A 16,426-nucleotide genomic window follows, 5' to 3' on the forward strand; every position below is an offset into this window, starting at 1 on the left:
TACCGGCGGTCGTTAGTTAGTGCCGTGGGTCAGACCAGCTTTATTAGCGGCAGAGGACGAGGATGCCAGGTGGGTGCAGAGAAATACACAGAGACTGTACTATGGGACTAGATGTCAAAATTCCCAAAATGCTGGCATCCATTAGCCATTGTCGGGGCGGGACGTAGCTCAGTGGTACAGTGCTCGTCTGATGCGCGATCGATCTAGGATCGATTCCCGTCGGTGGGCACATTGGACTATTTAACGTCCCAGTCAGTGCTCCACAACTGGTGTAACAAAGGCCGTGGTATGTAATATTCTGTCTGTGGGATGATTCATATAAAAGATCCCTTGCTGCTGATCGAAAATAGTAGCACATGAAGTGGCGACAACGGGTTTCTTCTCTCAATATTTGTGTGGTCCTTAACCATGTGTCCGACACCATATAACTGTAAATAAAATGCATTGAGCGTGTCGTTAAATAAAACATTTCCTTCCATCCATTAGCCATTGACGGATCTATGGGGGAGGGGAGGGGAAATAAGGACCCCCCCCCCCCCCTAAATTTTGCGACAGTTATATTTTAATTTAATTTTTTCATTTTTTTACGTTGAAGAATGCGAGGAATTCCTTCATGTCATTGCTACCCTCTAAATGGATTTTCTGGATCCGCCACTGAGTTCTCTAGTGGTGTCGCTAAACAAATCAAACTTTACTTTAAACCGTGGGTTAAGTTAGGTATTCTAGATGGTTAGAAAAAATATTTATTACAAAGCATGCTATTGTGTATTGGATGGATGGAACGTAGCCCGGTGGTAAAGCGCTCGCTTGATGTGCGGTCGGTCTAGGGTCGGTGGGCCCATTTTTTTCTCCGTTCTAGGCAATATACCACGCATGGTATATCAAAGGCCATGGTGTGTGCTATCCTATCTGACTTAAATTGAAGGGATGATTAATTAATGAATGTACTCTAGTGGTGTGGTTAAACGAAACAAAACTAATTTAAATTGAAGGAAAAGTAACTAAGACAAAAACATCCTCTAGCCTACACCCCTATCACTCAAATAACGACCCAACGTTCACAACTAAATACTGCAAAATTTAAAAAAAAACAAGGAAAGAGAGAAGGAAATGTTTTATTTAAAGTAAAGTTTGTTTTATTTAACGACGCCACTAGAGCACATTGATTTTTTATCTTATCATCGGCTATTGGGCGTCAAACATATGGTAATTTTGACACTGTTTTGAAGAGGAAACCCGCTGTCGCCACATAGGCTACTCTTTTTTTTCGACAGACAGCAAGGGATCTTTTATTTGCGCTTCCCACAGGCAGGATAGCACAAACCATGGTCTTTGTTGAACCAGTTATGGATCACTGGTCGGTGCAAGTGGTTTACACCTACCCATTGAGCCTTGCGGAGCACTCACTCAGGGTTTGGAGTCGGTATCTGGATTAAAAATCCCATGCCTCGACTGGGATCCGAACCCAGTACCTACCAGCCTGTAGACCGATGGCCTGCCACGACGCCACCGAGGCCGGTTGTTTTATTTAACGACGCACTCGTTTTATTTACGGTTATATGGCGACAGACATATTGTTAAGGACCACATAGATATTAAGAGAAGAAATCCGTTGTCGCCACTTCATGGCCTACTCTTTTTGATTAGCAGCAAGTTTATTTTATTTTTATGCACCACCCCACATTCAGGATAGCACATACCACGGCCTTTGATATACCCGTCGTGATGCACTGGCTGGAAGGAGAAATATAAAAAATAAAGAGAACTGCGAAAGAAATAAGAATGGAGCATCTCAACAGTTACTTCAACACGAATGAATACTATTATAATATTAAAACATTCATTTGTTAGGAATGAATGAATGATTATGAATGAAACTGAACCGAATGGTTTGAATGTGTGTGTGTGTGTGTGTGTGTGTGTGTGTGCGTGCGTGCGTGCGTGCATGCATGCATGCATGCATGCATGTATGTATGTATGTATGTATGTATGTATGTATGTATTCATGCATGTATGCATATATGTATATAATATTCTTGTATGTGAGTATATGTATGGGTTTTTTGTGTGTAAGCGCAAGAACGTGTGCGTAAGCGTAAACACGTGTGAGTATGCGCGTGTGCTCGCGCGCGTGCGTGTGTGTGATGAATATATAAGTAACTGGATGACGAGCAAGAAAATATTTGTTACGTGGCTTGTCCCAAGGTCATTAGTTTTTATCAGAGGCGACTGTAAACTGAGTATGAATGAACCATCCCCACCATTAGTTCCACCAGTAAATATCTCTAATCTTCTAACTTTACATCCAACGTTGCATTCATTTGCGTCAGTTACCATTGTTTGGTTAATTATCTGTGTTGCTACAAAAAGTTCAAGATAGGTCAGATTTCGGCTTTAATTGTGAGACAAAGATACACTTCTGCTGAGCAAAGGGGAAAAAACTACAACAACACTTAACGAAATGGTATACCGCCAAGGGCAATTCCAATCTCATCCCAAAGGGGTACTATACAACATTTTAATATTTTAAAAAATTAACTTTTAGTTCTATAACACATAACTGTTATTCCATTAAGTTATAAAACAAGAATGCAGAACTAAAGAATGACTAGATGTGTAATAATTAAATAGACATAACAAAGGAATAACGCGTTGTGTGTAAGCACGTGTCACCTTAGCTGACCCCACAACGTAAACTGAGACGGCAACTGTGACTAACCGATAATACGATAAGAAGCGCTATAAAAGAAGGTGGAGAACCGAAGAACTGGCACCACATCTTTGGATCGTCTGTCGAAGACAGAACCATGTGGTCGACCTTGGGACTCGTCGTGTTGGTTCTTATTTCAGCAAATGTAAAGTGACATTTTATTTTATTACTGTATTATTATTATTATTATTTTAATTCCAATATTTTAATTATTATTTTCTTCATCATTAAGAAAGTATAGATTCTTCTTCTTCATAAATTTTTGTCTCAGATGACAAATAATATGGAAATTCGTATATTGTTATACAACTCTGTGTATAAACCTATATTTAACAAAGACGAAGTTAAAAACATAGTCTAATAGGCCTACGAATTAATGTATTTTAGTATTTGCGAGAGCTTCTACGCGGGTATTTAAAAATATCACTTGAACATCAGCGTCGAAAGCGAGGGAAGGAGGTGACACAAGCAGGGGGCCACTCTTCCTCCAGCTCTGAGATAATGCATCTCCCAGTTGAAAATCAAATTATTATATAGTTCCCCAACTCCATCCCGCTGACATCTTCCAACAAATATATTGAATTAAAAATTATATAACTAATAATGATGATCCAACTTTACTGATAGTTTTTCATTTAGTCGGGAGTTTAAATATTATGATCCTTTGTATTACAAGAGAGCATTCTAACCACGGAACTAAACTGCGCTCTCGTTGAAACTTCCCAACGTTCGACAAATAAATTAATTTATCTCTCATTTTTACCAAGAGTGTTTAATAGAAAAAGAAATTTAACACAAAATACATCGATCTTAATTATATTATTATTAGGCAGTGTGGGATATGTTCGACTATTACAGGTTACTTACAGTTACGTCTTGCTTAAATTCCCAATTTATTTTGCCAATATGTTGTTTTTATTCGTCTTTGTGTATAGTAACTCCCAAAACATTTTACACGTAACAAAAAAGTAAAAACTCAAAAACAATGGTCAATTACTTGATAACCCACACAAAAAAAGAAAAGAAAAGAAAACAATATTATATGTGTTTTTGACACGTTATGGTAGTACTAAACCAAATAACTTCCGGCTGGGCCAAAGTTCGAGGTGCACCCACTTTTGATAGAGACGTTAACACCACAAGTCCTGTGATTGGTGATAAATGTTAATGTGTTGGTTGTAAACAAATTTAGTTTTATCTGGGCAAAAAATGTATGCAATTTTATTTCATCTGGTACCATTGTGTCAAGTAGCCCTGTGCTTGAAACATGTATGGGGTACCTGTAAAAAAAAGTACTAAAATTGTGTGTAGAACTAGGGTAGTCATAGACGTTACCCATTATTTCTGAAATGAGCAGCTTAACCTACAATTTCTCCTGATTCACTTTAAGGGTGAGGGTGGTAGTATTTATATCTGTGGTGTTTATGTCGGTTGATAAGCTGCAGGTAGGAGTTTTAGCCACATATGTTACTATTGTCGTCTATGGGATTTGATAGCATACACACTATACATTCACACAAGCTCTTTAAATTAGATTTTCGGGCTAAAGTACCCTTTTAAAGGTGGTTGGGTTGTGTCTTTGCAAATGTTCCTTTTGGATCACCCCTTACATATAATCCCTAAATATTTCCAGTATTTACACGTACACATTCAATTCCTTTTTAATATATAATGTAGTTGTCTCCTGTTATTAGACAACAATAACAATGTTCTTAACATTATTTTGTTTCATATTTCTATTGTAGGACGCTGTACAAGGATTAGGTAAGACATTTGTTTTTGCTTCCCGTTTTAACAGAGACGCCATCTGTCTCAAGCTCGAATGCTTCCATATTTCATCTGATACAACTTGTCAAGACGGTTTTTTTCCTCGTATTTGTCCATAAAGATTTTATGCTAAGGAAAGAAAACAAAATAGGAAGTTCCCCAACATCTTGAAATCATTATTGGCCAGTGGAAGGAGGGATTTGTCTGTTTCACACGAGCAAGACAAACAAAAAGAACAGAGTAATGTTATCCCACATTAGGGCGTCCCTATCAGAAATAGGGGCGGGACGTAGCCCCGTGGTAAACGCTCGCTTGATGCGCGGTCGGTCTTGGATCGATCCCCGTCGGTGGGCCCATTGGGCTATTTCACTTTCCAGCCAGTGCACCACGACTGTGTATCAAAGGCCGTGGTATGTGTTATCCTGTCTGTGAGATGATGCATATAAAAGATCCCTTGCTGCTAATCGAAAAGAGTAGCCCATGAAGTGGCGGCAGCGGGTTTCCTCTCTCACTATCTGTGTAGTCCTTAACCATGTGTTCGACGCCATATAACCGTAAATAAAATGTGTTGTGTGCGTCGTTAAATTAAAAAAAAAATTCCTTCCTTCTTCCTTCTATCAGAAATATAACAGTGTTGAAATTGTTATTAAAATACCCTTATAGTCTGTGAGCAAGATATTTGTAGACTGACCTGTTCATTAAAATATAAGTCTTTGACTCGATCTTTCAAACGGTAGACGAACATATCTTCTATTGTGCCTATTCGTTTGGGTATTAATTCTTTTGATATTTTAATGTGTATTGAAAAGTGACATCGCCCTATGATTTGATCCTCGAGTGACGCCTGACAAGACGGGTTTTATTTTCGTATTTGTCAATAAAGAAAACAAAATATTAAGCTCCCCCAAATCTCTGGACAAGACAGAGTTAAATTTAGTTTTACACGTTCTACGTATTCTGCGCAGTATTCTATGCTGCACCTTCACTATCAAATTAGTGTTTTACTATTTGGACAATCTGATTAAAATTAGCTCTACTGGTCTACCACAGGTAATAGTAATCAACTAGTGGAGCTAATTCTAATTAGATTGACTATTTGGATATACTGTCTAGAATTATTTGAAATAATTTGTACAAGAATGATCTCAGGCTCTTGACCGTGACACTACTACCAAATTATATTCTTTGTAGAAATAAATCACAATATACATCATTATATACTCAACAACAAAAGCAGCGCTAATATTTTAAAAATACATGTATATGTTTTTATGATAAAATTACTTCGGCAAACAGACTTTCATAAGGCATTGTTGTTCCGAGCAGTGCTCCACGACTGGTATATCAAAGGCCGTGGTATGTGTTATCCTGTCTGTGGGATGGCGCTTTTAAAAGAGCCCTTGCTACTAATTGAAAAAAAAATGTAGCGGGTTTCCTCTCTACTATATTTAAAAATTACCAAATGTTAGACATCCATAGCCGATTATTAATAAATCAATGTGCTCTAGTGTTGTCATTGAACAATCCAATCTTTAACTTTCATAAGGCATTGAATAATTATAAAGAACTGAAATAAAATTAACGTAATATTCGCGTTTCTTGTACATGACTGTTTTGTCTTCTAGGAAATTTGGTAAGGAAGAATGTTGATGAGCTAACGGCATCTGAAATACTCGCCTTGCAAATCGCCCTGGACAGACTGGAGGAAGATGACGGCGAGAGTGGATACCAGAAAATAGCCAGCTACCACGGCGCTCCAGCCCAGTGCACCGGCAAGAACGGCCAACCCCAGGCTTGCTGCGTCCACGGAATGCCCACTTTCCCTCAATGGCACCGTCTCTACATGGTGCAGATGGAAAGGGCGCTCCAGCAGAAGGGATCCACAATCGGAATCCCCTTCTGGGATTGGACACAGCCGCTCAAGAGTCTACCCAGCCTGGTGGATGATCCCATCTTCATCAACCCTCGGGGTGGCAAGGCCAAATCGAACGCGTGGCACAACGCGGCAGTGAAACACGCCAACACACACACCGCTCGGGCCGTCGATGACCGTCTGTTTGAGAAGGTGTCAGCGGGAGAGAACACCCACCTCTTTGAGGTGGTCCTGGACGCTCTGGAGGAAGACGACTACTGTGACTTTGAGCCTCAGTTTGAGATTGCGCACAACACCATCCACTACTTGACCGGCGGTAGATACAAGTAAGTAGAGAAATTATAATAAAAATGATGATGTATCTAACGGAAATTATAATAAAAATGATGATGTATCTAACGGAAATTATAATAAAAATGATGATGTATCTGACGGTAACACCTGTACAAGAGTTATTAAGGTCGACCATTCAGAATAATAATTGAAACTAGATTAGATTTTGTCCCCATCCATCGTCGTTTGAAGAATACAATTAAAACATAGGTGTTCTATGTGTTTGAAAGCCACACATTTAATTTGATTAAAGTCACGGACCCTAGTTTCAACCCGTAAAAATGGATACGGTACTAAGTTTAGTTAATCTACAAACCTGCAACACATTTGGATAACGTTAAAACATTGTCTGTGAAACCGTGAAATATCCTAAAACAATAGACAAAAACCCGACTCTATAACCATTACTTCACAGACGTACGTGTATGTTTTTAAAAATATGAAAAAATTATTTATTAAAAAAAAAACTAGGAGGATAGGAAACACTTCACAAGTACAAAAAGTAATAATTTAAACAATAAAATCAAAATAAAGTATGATTTCAGTTATCAAAAACGGCTTTAATAGTGAAAAATACGCCTTAGTGTTTAAAAACTAGAGTCTGTTACTTTAAATATCACTTGTGTTTGACGATCGATATCTCCTGCGGATGGGGCTAAATCTAACTTGGATATGGTCAACATTCGATGTTTGGCAGAAATGAATAAATGTTATTTTCCCAGCATTGGGCATTTTCGTGTAATTCGGACAAAAACCAGCCCGCCCACTTAAAATATGGAAGCCCGTACGCATATGTATATATATATATGCACGATGACAAAAGTGTTTGATCCCCAAATGACTTATCAACTGTTTATCTGCAGGTATTCCATGTCGAGCCTGGAATACACGTCATACGATCCCATCTTCTTCCTGCACCACTCCAACGTAGACCGTCTCCTGGTGATCTGGCAGGAACTGCAGAAGCTGAGAAACAAACCTTCCGATCATTCCAACTGTGCCCTGAACAGGTTCAGCGAAAAGATGGAACCCTTCAGCCGGGACAGCAACCCCATCGCCGTCACCAAGCAGAACGCCGCTGCCAAGGATACGTTTGACTACAGCAAATTCGGCTACAGGTAAATCAGTCTGGCTGTTACAGATCCCGAGAATTGTAAAATTCCAAATTATGTCGTAAATAATGAAATAAAGTACAGTCAAGCCTGTCTTAAGCGGTCACACAAGGGAGTAGATAAAAAAAAACCCGCTTAAGACAGGTGGCCGCTGATTGCAGGCTGCCACATATATAGTTTTTAAAGCATTATTTTGTTGTTGTTTCTTGTTTTACCGCCTGTACTGCTAATCAACAGATGTGTACTTCACAGTTGACTATAAATCAACGTTTGACAATTGGTCTCCTTCAGAAATAATGCAAATGGAATGTATTAAATTAACCGTTCTCAACAAGTTTGTTTTCTTTTTGCATCTAAATGTAAATGTTTTTTTTTTTTTTTTAAAAGGTTGATTCTAAAATCAACTCTTTGTGTCACACCAATTGTCTTTCAATTTATTAACAAAGTGAAAAAAAAACCAAAACCCAACCAAAACCCTTAAAGAAAACATTATATAACCTTTCCCTTATATTTCTGAGTATTGGTGCACGAATGGCTGATCCTCCTCCCCTCCCCCTGTAGTTACAACCATGATAACAAATTATACAATATAAAAGAATTTGTCATAACAATAATTGTTTTCTTTGGATTTCAGTTACTCCGACCTTCACCTTAACGGTAGGACGATCGTAGAACTGAAAGCACTCTTGGACGAGCGTAGTGCCTCAGAGCGATTCTACGCCAGCTTCCGCCTACACGGCCTCGGCACGTCAGCTAACGTCGCCGTCCACGTGTGCCACCCTGCCAGCGACAGCAAATCGGGCGACCACTGCAAGTTCGCCGGAGACTTCTTTGCCCTCGGTGGTCCCAGTGAGATGCCATGGAAATTCCGTCGACCGTATAAATTCGACGTCACCAAGACGCTGCATAGCTTTGGCTTGGATCATAGCGAACCTTTCTACGTCAAAGCCTTCCTGTCATCCGTTAACGGAACCGCTCTGGAAGCGTCTCTGCTGCCGAAACCAAGTCTTTACCACAAGCTAGCCAGTGGACAACATGATCGTTAGTATATTTAGTTAGTCTAAATAATTTTGGGTGCAGTACAAAACATTGTCTTGTTCTATGTACAAAAAAACACTTCAAAACTAAAATGACATTTCGTTTTCAAGGTTTGTTTGTTTGTTTGTTTTGTTGTTGTTGTTGTTGTTGTTGTTGTTGTTGTTGTTGTTGTTGTTGAGGTATCCACACCTGACTACCCGCTAGGTACAGGCCTGATAATTTATTATCAAACTTTCTATACAGGGCACATTATATACTCGTTTGGGAAAGTTAATGCTATGTACGTAATCACATTGCAATTAGTTTCTCAGAAAGACCCCAACCACACCCCAACCGTAACGCCAATGGAAGGGGGGGGGGGGGGGGGGCACCCAAGCAAACCGCCATCAAACTTAGTCCTGTTAGGATTGTATTGACAGGCCAATATATAAGAATGTGTGTGTGTGTGTGTGTGTGTGTGTGTGTGTGTGTGTGTGTGTGTGTGGAGCATGGTCCCTCTGGTTACACCAACAAGTATCTTAGTTTGGAAATGTATTCAGTCTATAAAATATTTTCCCTCAACTCACTAACCATACATCCATAATTCACAGTTAGGAAGAGCTAATGGTATAAATGTTTTCACTCTACAATCTATTTCTCAGCAACTCCACGTAAAGCTGATGCTTCCAAAGTAGTGGTGAGGAAAAACATCAACCGTCTGACTTCCGAGGAGACGTATGAGCTTCGTCGTGCCATGGAACGTCTTCAAGAAGACAAGTCGGTCGACGGATACCAGGCCATCGCCGAGTACCACGGTCTGCCAGCACGATGCCCATTCCCAGACGCCAAGAACAGGATGGCCTGTTGCATACATGGAATGCCCACCTTCCCACATTGGCACAGACTGTTCATGACACAGGTAAAATAAAAATTATATTACTAATGAAAAAAACCCACACGTTTGTTTTGTTTAACGACACCACTAGAGCATATTGATTTATTAATCATGGGCTACTGGATGTCAAACATATGATCATTTTTACACAGTCATAGAGGGGAAACCCGGAAAAAATTTTCATTAGTATCAAGGGATCTTTTATATGCACCATCCCACAGACAGAATAGTACATACCACGGCCTTTGATATACCAGCCGTGATGCACTGGCTGGAACATATTACTAATGAAGTGTCATTTCTTAGTTGTTGTTTTTTCATAATACCATTACCACAGAACTGATAATTGTATCCGTCTCTTTTATATATCCGCCTGTTCGATAATATTGTTGCACAAAAGTAGAGACATCAATATTAATGGACACATTTCATTTGTATCTACCATTACCTTATTTCAGCTACGTATATTCTTTCATCAGCTCCCAGTTTCCCAACCTCCAACGAAACTACAAACCCCCCAACTCCCTAGAAAAACAGAAAACACCCAAAACCATGCAAAGCAACAACAAAAGAAACGTAAACAAAGGCATAGTAACCATTTCTGTTAAAGTATAATAATTACAATAAAACACTTTAAAAATAATTCTATATTTGAAATAATAGATTGAAGATGCTCTCATTCGTCGTGGATCACCTATTGGTATACCATACTGGGATTGGGTACGTCCACAATCAGCACTGCCGTCTCTAGCAGCCGAAGCTAACTATGAAGATCCAAAAGAAAAGAAAGACAAACACAACCCATTCTACAGCGCTGCCGTGGCTTTCGAGGGCGGCACCACGTCACGCTCCATCGACTCGAGGCTCTTCGAAGCTCCCAAATTCGGCGACCACACCTACCTGTTCGACGGAATGCTGTTGGCCTTAGAACAAGACGACTTCTGCGATTTCGAAATCCAGTTCGAGATCATACACAACGCTATCCACGCGTGGGTGGGCGGTAGCGAACAGTATGCCATGTCTACTCTCCACTACACAGCATTCGACCCGATCTTCTACCTGCACCACTCGAACGTGGATCGTCTGTGGGCCATCTGGCAAGCGCTGCAGATCAAACGGGGCAAGCCGTACAAGGCTCACTGCGCCAAGTCCTACACCCACCAGCCTCTGAAGCCTTTTGCTTTCGAGTCGCCACTGAACAACAACGAAAAGACGAAGAGGAACGCTGTGCCCACCAACATCTACGACTACGAAAATGTGCTCGGATACACGTACGACTCGCTCGAGTTTGGCGGGATGAGCATTGACGAGTTGGACCACTACATCGAGGCCCAGAAGAGGACAGACTGAACATTTGCAGGCTTCATTCTCGCTGGGATCAAGACCTCGGCTAACGTCCAGGTGTTCATTAAGAAAGAAGGACGCGATGCGTACGAAGTTGGGACGTTTGCAGTTCTCGGAGGATCAAAGGAGATGGAGTGGGCATTCGACAGACAATACTGGTTAGTAACTGTCATACATTTCTGGTTGTACTATACTAAATAAAATCTCACAGGCGACCATGTTAACGTTTGTGTTTAAAAAAAACCCCACTATATGCAATACATGTATATCAAACAAAAACTATTACCCATAAATATCAGTACTACAACCCAAAGCTAAAAGTATAAACTGAAGAAAATGGTACCTTTCATGGCTCATTTTCGATATAACCGGATATGTTTACAACACTCCTAGTTACGCACAAAATTAGAGTACTTCTTTTTACAAGTACCCCATACGTGTTTCAAGCACAGGGGTACTTGACACAGTGGTACTAGATGAAATAAAATTCCATATATTGTTTGCCAAGATGAAACTAAATCTTTTTTTTTTTTTTTTTTATTTTTTTACAACAAACAATCACATTTATCACCAATGGCAGGACGTGTGGTATCAACTGCTCTATCAAATGTCCGGTGCACCATGAACTTTGACCCTCATACTTGATATCTAATTAAATCTGGCTACCGCGTCGAAATTGAATGACGTTATATATATTATGCCTATGGTTGGCCTATTCGTTTTATGAAGTGTCTTATTCAAAGGTGGTTCCACCGGTACACGTTCACAACTAGAGTAAGTAGATTTGACATGTTAAAATAATTTAAATTACATTATTTTAGCACCATACTTTACGTTCTAAACTAAATTAATCCACCCAGATTTGATAAAGGTGCGCTGTCATAGCTGCAAGTGGCATATAGATTAATGGAGTCTTGTATAATTAACTCATAAGTATGAAAACAGTAGTGAGCTGCCTCTGGTCGTAAACAATAGTTTCCTCTAACTGCAGCCAATGTCCTTTGCCATTGTTGAGAGGTGATTCAAATTTAATATGTCAGTTCCCTTCTACGAATTTCCCAGTAAAGTGGTGGATTTATTATTATTATTTAAAAGAAAATTATTTGCTGGTGAATTGTCTATGGAAAGTTAATCATAATTTAAGGCTTAATATTTATATTTAAAAATATATACGTTTGGTCATTAGGCAACTTTGATACTTTCCTTTTAAAGCTGGTAACTGCATTGCTTATAAGAAATTTATCAAGAATCATAAGATAAAATAAAAGTCGAAATAATAATGCATTGGCAAGGTTGTTCTAGAGATATTTAAACATTTGCTGATGTTTTAATTTGGAAATCCAGTATGAACGACAAAACCGTAATGCGTGACCAGTGCCGTATCTCTGCACAATGCAGAGTCGAATGGGCATTTGGCGAAACAGTGGTTGATTGAGTGAATCTCAATCTAGTGCCTCATCTATATAGCAGGGCAGCCACTTCCGAGGATATAGTTTACTGGAGATTTCTTCCTTCTTCCACCACCATAAAGAGAACTGCCACACCCAGACTAGTTTACTAAATCAACACTAGCACCGGGCAGAGTTCATTGGAATAATTACAGTTGTAATGACATGCACTCATAAATCACTATCACAACAGTGATGATATTAGGTGTTGTCTTAAACCATTAGGTTATATTATGTATAATGACAGTTCCGTTTCTTTGCAGGATGGACATCACGGATGGTCTGGAGGCACTTAAACTTAGCCACAATGACCACTTCCATATTGAACACGCCATAACATGCGTCAGTGGTGAAAAACTGGATAGCAGCCTTATTCCTGCAGCAAGTGTTATGTTCAAACCAGCATTAAGTAAGAATATTTCGTTTTTCACAACCACAGTGCCTTAGTGCATTTTAATCTACTTATTATAATCTACTCCCAGATGTTCACATTATGATTAATATGACAGAATCAAACTTTATGTTTCATTCTATTGGGAATATACTGGTTTTATTTCTTTTTCGTTAATTAATTTAACATTTAAATGAACACTCTACGTCTATGATATATATATATATATATATATATATATATATATATATATATACAGCAGAATCTCATTGGCTCGAACACTGTCGGTGCATCAAAGTCTGTTCGACCCATCGGGTAGTTCCAACCATGCATTCGGCTGTTGTCGGGTGCTTCTCAAATCACATCAAATCAATCGGAACACCTCGCATATTTCCGTAAAACTGGCTTGGGCGAGATATACCGGCCTCGGTGGCGCAGTGGTTAAGCCATCGGACTACAGGCTGGTAGGTACAGGGTTCGCAGCCCGGTACCGGCTCCAACCCAGAGCGAGTTCTTAAGGGCTCAATGGGTAGGTGTAAGGCCACTACACCCTCTTCTCTCTCACTAACCAACTAAACAACTAACCCACTGTGCTGGACAGACAGCCCAGATAGCTGAGGTGTGTGCCCAGGACAGCGTGCTTGAACCTTAATTGGATATAAGCACGAAAATAAGTTGAAATGAAATGAATGGGCGAGATAGTCCGATTGACTCATGAATAACGAAGTCGCCGTCAAATGTCGGATGAGATACATATTTGTAGCTATTATTTAGCACCGTTAAATAAACAAATAACAAACACACTGGTAGTCTGTATTTATAAATATTTATTAATTTAAAAAATCGTTCTTTATTATGCTGTTGTAAAATCTTTTGCGACATATTGACAACGTTGAGAAAAAAATGAAAGTGCATGAAGCAAAGGCGGAGTAATTGTTGCAATCACTACATTACATTGATCTCTCCTGTATTTCCTGTGTTTCAAGTTAAAAACAAAATATGCCGACGCTCATGCGTAGAGTAGCGATTAAAATGATTAAAGCAAACCGGCGAGGCCTGCCTAGGCTCCCCAATTGATTGGTGTTACATGCAAGGTTCATTCGGCTAACGATTATCGTAGTACAATTGTATGTACTAGAAAGATAATTACCGATACGTACTACATAAACAACATGATAAACCGGCATATGATACAGGATTAATTCGTTCCACTTCCGAATTTATAACAACTTACTTTGTGACTGACGTGAAAGGATCCATGAAAAATTTGTACATAAATAATTTTTGATATTTCTTCGGATAGACTTAGTCGTTCGAGCTAAATATGTTTAATTTTACAGTTCGGACCAATAAAGTGGTTCGAGAGAAAGCTTCTGTTCGACCCCAGAGGTATTCGACCAATCAGCACCAAAATAAAAAGGTTTAATAGAGAAAAAAATCGGGACATTGTTCTTGGTTCGAGAATACCGGTAGGTTCGACCGTTAAGCGTTCGAGCCAATGAGATTCTACTGTACTATATATATATATATATATATATATATATATATATATATATATATATATATATATATATATAAAATATATGAAACAAAATTTAAAAACTTAGTAGGTTAATTAAAGTAAAATGAACTTAAATCATATTTAAATGTTTTATTAAACCTTAATATAAAAACACACATCTCAACATTAACAGGACTTTCATAACAAAAGGACAAAAACATTAATTCTTATCACCACTATTTTGTTTTTGTCTTTTAGCTCACTCTGACGAAAAGCACGAACACACCATTGTCAGAAAGAACGTGAACCATCTTACGCGAGAAGAAACCTTTGAACTAAGAAAGGCTCTGGTGAAACTCCAGAAGGACGAATCAGCAGGTGGATTTGAACAGATCGGCGCCTTCCACGGAGAACCCAAGTGGTGTCCCAGACCAAATGCCGAAAAGAAGTTCGCATGCTGCGTGCACGGAATGGCCACTTTCCCTCACTGGCACAGACTTATCACTGTTCAGTTTGAGAATGCTCTGAGAAACCATGACTACAATGGAGCCCTGCCCTACTGGGACTGGACCATACCACACACAGCTCTGCCAGCTCTTGCCTGTAACAAGACCTATGTCCATCCTGACAGCGGCGAAACCGTCCCTAACCCATGGGAGCACGGACACATTAGCCTTGTTGGTGCAGATACAACACGAGACGTTCAAAGCGATCTCTTTGAAAAGCCATCCTTTGGCGAGTATTCTCCGGTCGCCCAACAGGTCCTTCTAGCACTGGAACAAGACGATTTCTGTACCTTTGAAGTGCACTATGAAATTGCTCACAACCTTATACACGCTTTGGTTGGCGGTTCTGGGCAATATTCCATGGCTTCACTCAGGTACACTGCATTTGATCCCATCTTTTACCTCCACCACTCTAACGTCGACAGAATATGGGCCATCTGGCAGGCACTGCAGAAATACCGAGGTAAAGCCTACAACTCGGCGAACTGTGCTTTGACCGAAATGAGGAAGCCTATGCAACCATTTGGACTGGACAGTTCTGTCAACCCTGACGCGAAGACCCGAGACCACGCCGTACCTCTTAATGCCTTTAACTACAAGAGTGCGTTTGGTTATGAATACGACAATCTCGAGTTTAATGGCTTGTCCATCCCACAGTTGGCAAGGGAATTGGACAGAAGGAGGTCAAAGGACAGGCTGTTTGCTGGATTCCTTCTACATGGTATAAAGAAGTCTGCTCTCGTTAACTTCTACGTCTGCAAGGACAGCAACTGTGACAACTTAGTTGGCAATTTCTACATTCTGGGCAGTGAGAATGAGATGCCTTGGAATTACGATCGACTCTACAAATATGAGATCACAGAGGCTTTACACAAGCTGGGCCTGCGTCACACAGATCGAATCTCTATACGCTATGATATCATAGATCTCACTGGAGAGAATCTTGGCTCTAAGGAGTTTGGAACAGCATCCGTTTTACGAGAACCTGGAAGTGGTAAGACAAACATAATATTCTGTAATCTGTTACAGAGCAAATAAAAGGTAACCTCTTATTTAGTGACCACCTGTCTTAAGCATATGACATTATCCTATATTATGTAGACATCAGTCTTAAGATGGGGTTTTTGTGCATATTTGTGTGGGGAGGAGGATGGGGGGGGGAGAGACGTAGCCCAGTGGTAAAGCGCCCTCTTGATGTGCGGTCGGTCTGGGATCGATCCCCGTCGGTGAGCTCATTGGGCTATGTCTCTTTCCAGCCAGTGCACCACGACTGGTATATCAAAGGCCGTGGTATGTGCTATCCTGTCTTTGGGATGGTGCATATAAAAGATCCCTTGCTACTGATGGAAAAATTTAGCAGGTTTCCTCTCTAAGACTATATGTCAAAATTACCAAATGTTTGACATCCAATAGCCGATGATTAATAAATCAATGTGCTCTAGTGGTGTCGTTAAAGAGACGTTCCTGAGTTTGCTGTAATTTTAAAGATGTTATTGACTTTTTAACGATTGTAATTAAATATCAAATAT

At 39.8% G+C, this 16,426-nt stretch overlaps 1 protein-coding gene across 1 annotated transcript; it reads left to right on the forward strand.

The window, feature by feature from the left end:
- Positions 1 to 4,455: 4,455 nt before the first annotated feature.
- On the forward strand, positions 4,456 to 15,891 carry LOC121366586 (hemocyanin 2-like; the record flags this gene model as incomplete). Its single annotated transcript, XM_041490967.1, is given in 8 exon segments — positions 4,456 to 4,474; positions 6,103 to 6,676; positions 7,547 to 7,801; positions 8,430 to 8,836; positions 9,475 to 9,731; positions 10,371 to 11,209; positions 12,763 to 12,908; positions 14,650 to 15,891. Coding segments are annotated over 8 exon segments (3,739 nt in total), but the record flags the coding sequence as incomplete, so codon positions are not given.
- Between the last annotated feature and the right edge of the window lie 535 nt (positions 15,892 to 16,426).

Source organism: Gigantopelta aegis, unplaced genomic scaffold (genome assembly GCF_016097555.1).
Source record: "Gigantopelta aegis isolate Gae_Host unplaced genomic scaffold, Gae_host_genome ctg6303_pilon_pilon:::debris, whole genome shotgun sequence".
NCBI lineage: Eukaryota > Metazoa > Mollusca > Gastropoda > Neomphalida > Peltospiridae > Gigantopelta > Gigantopelta aegis.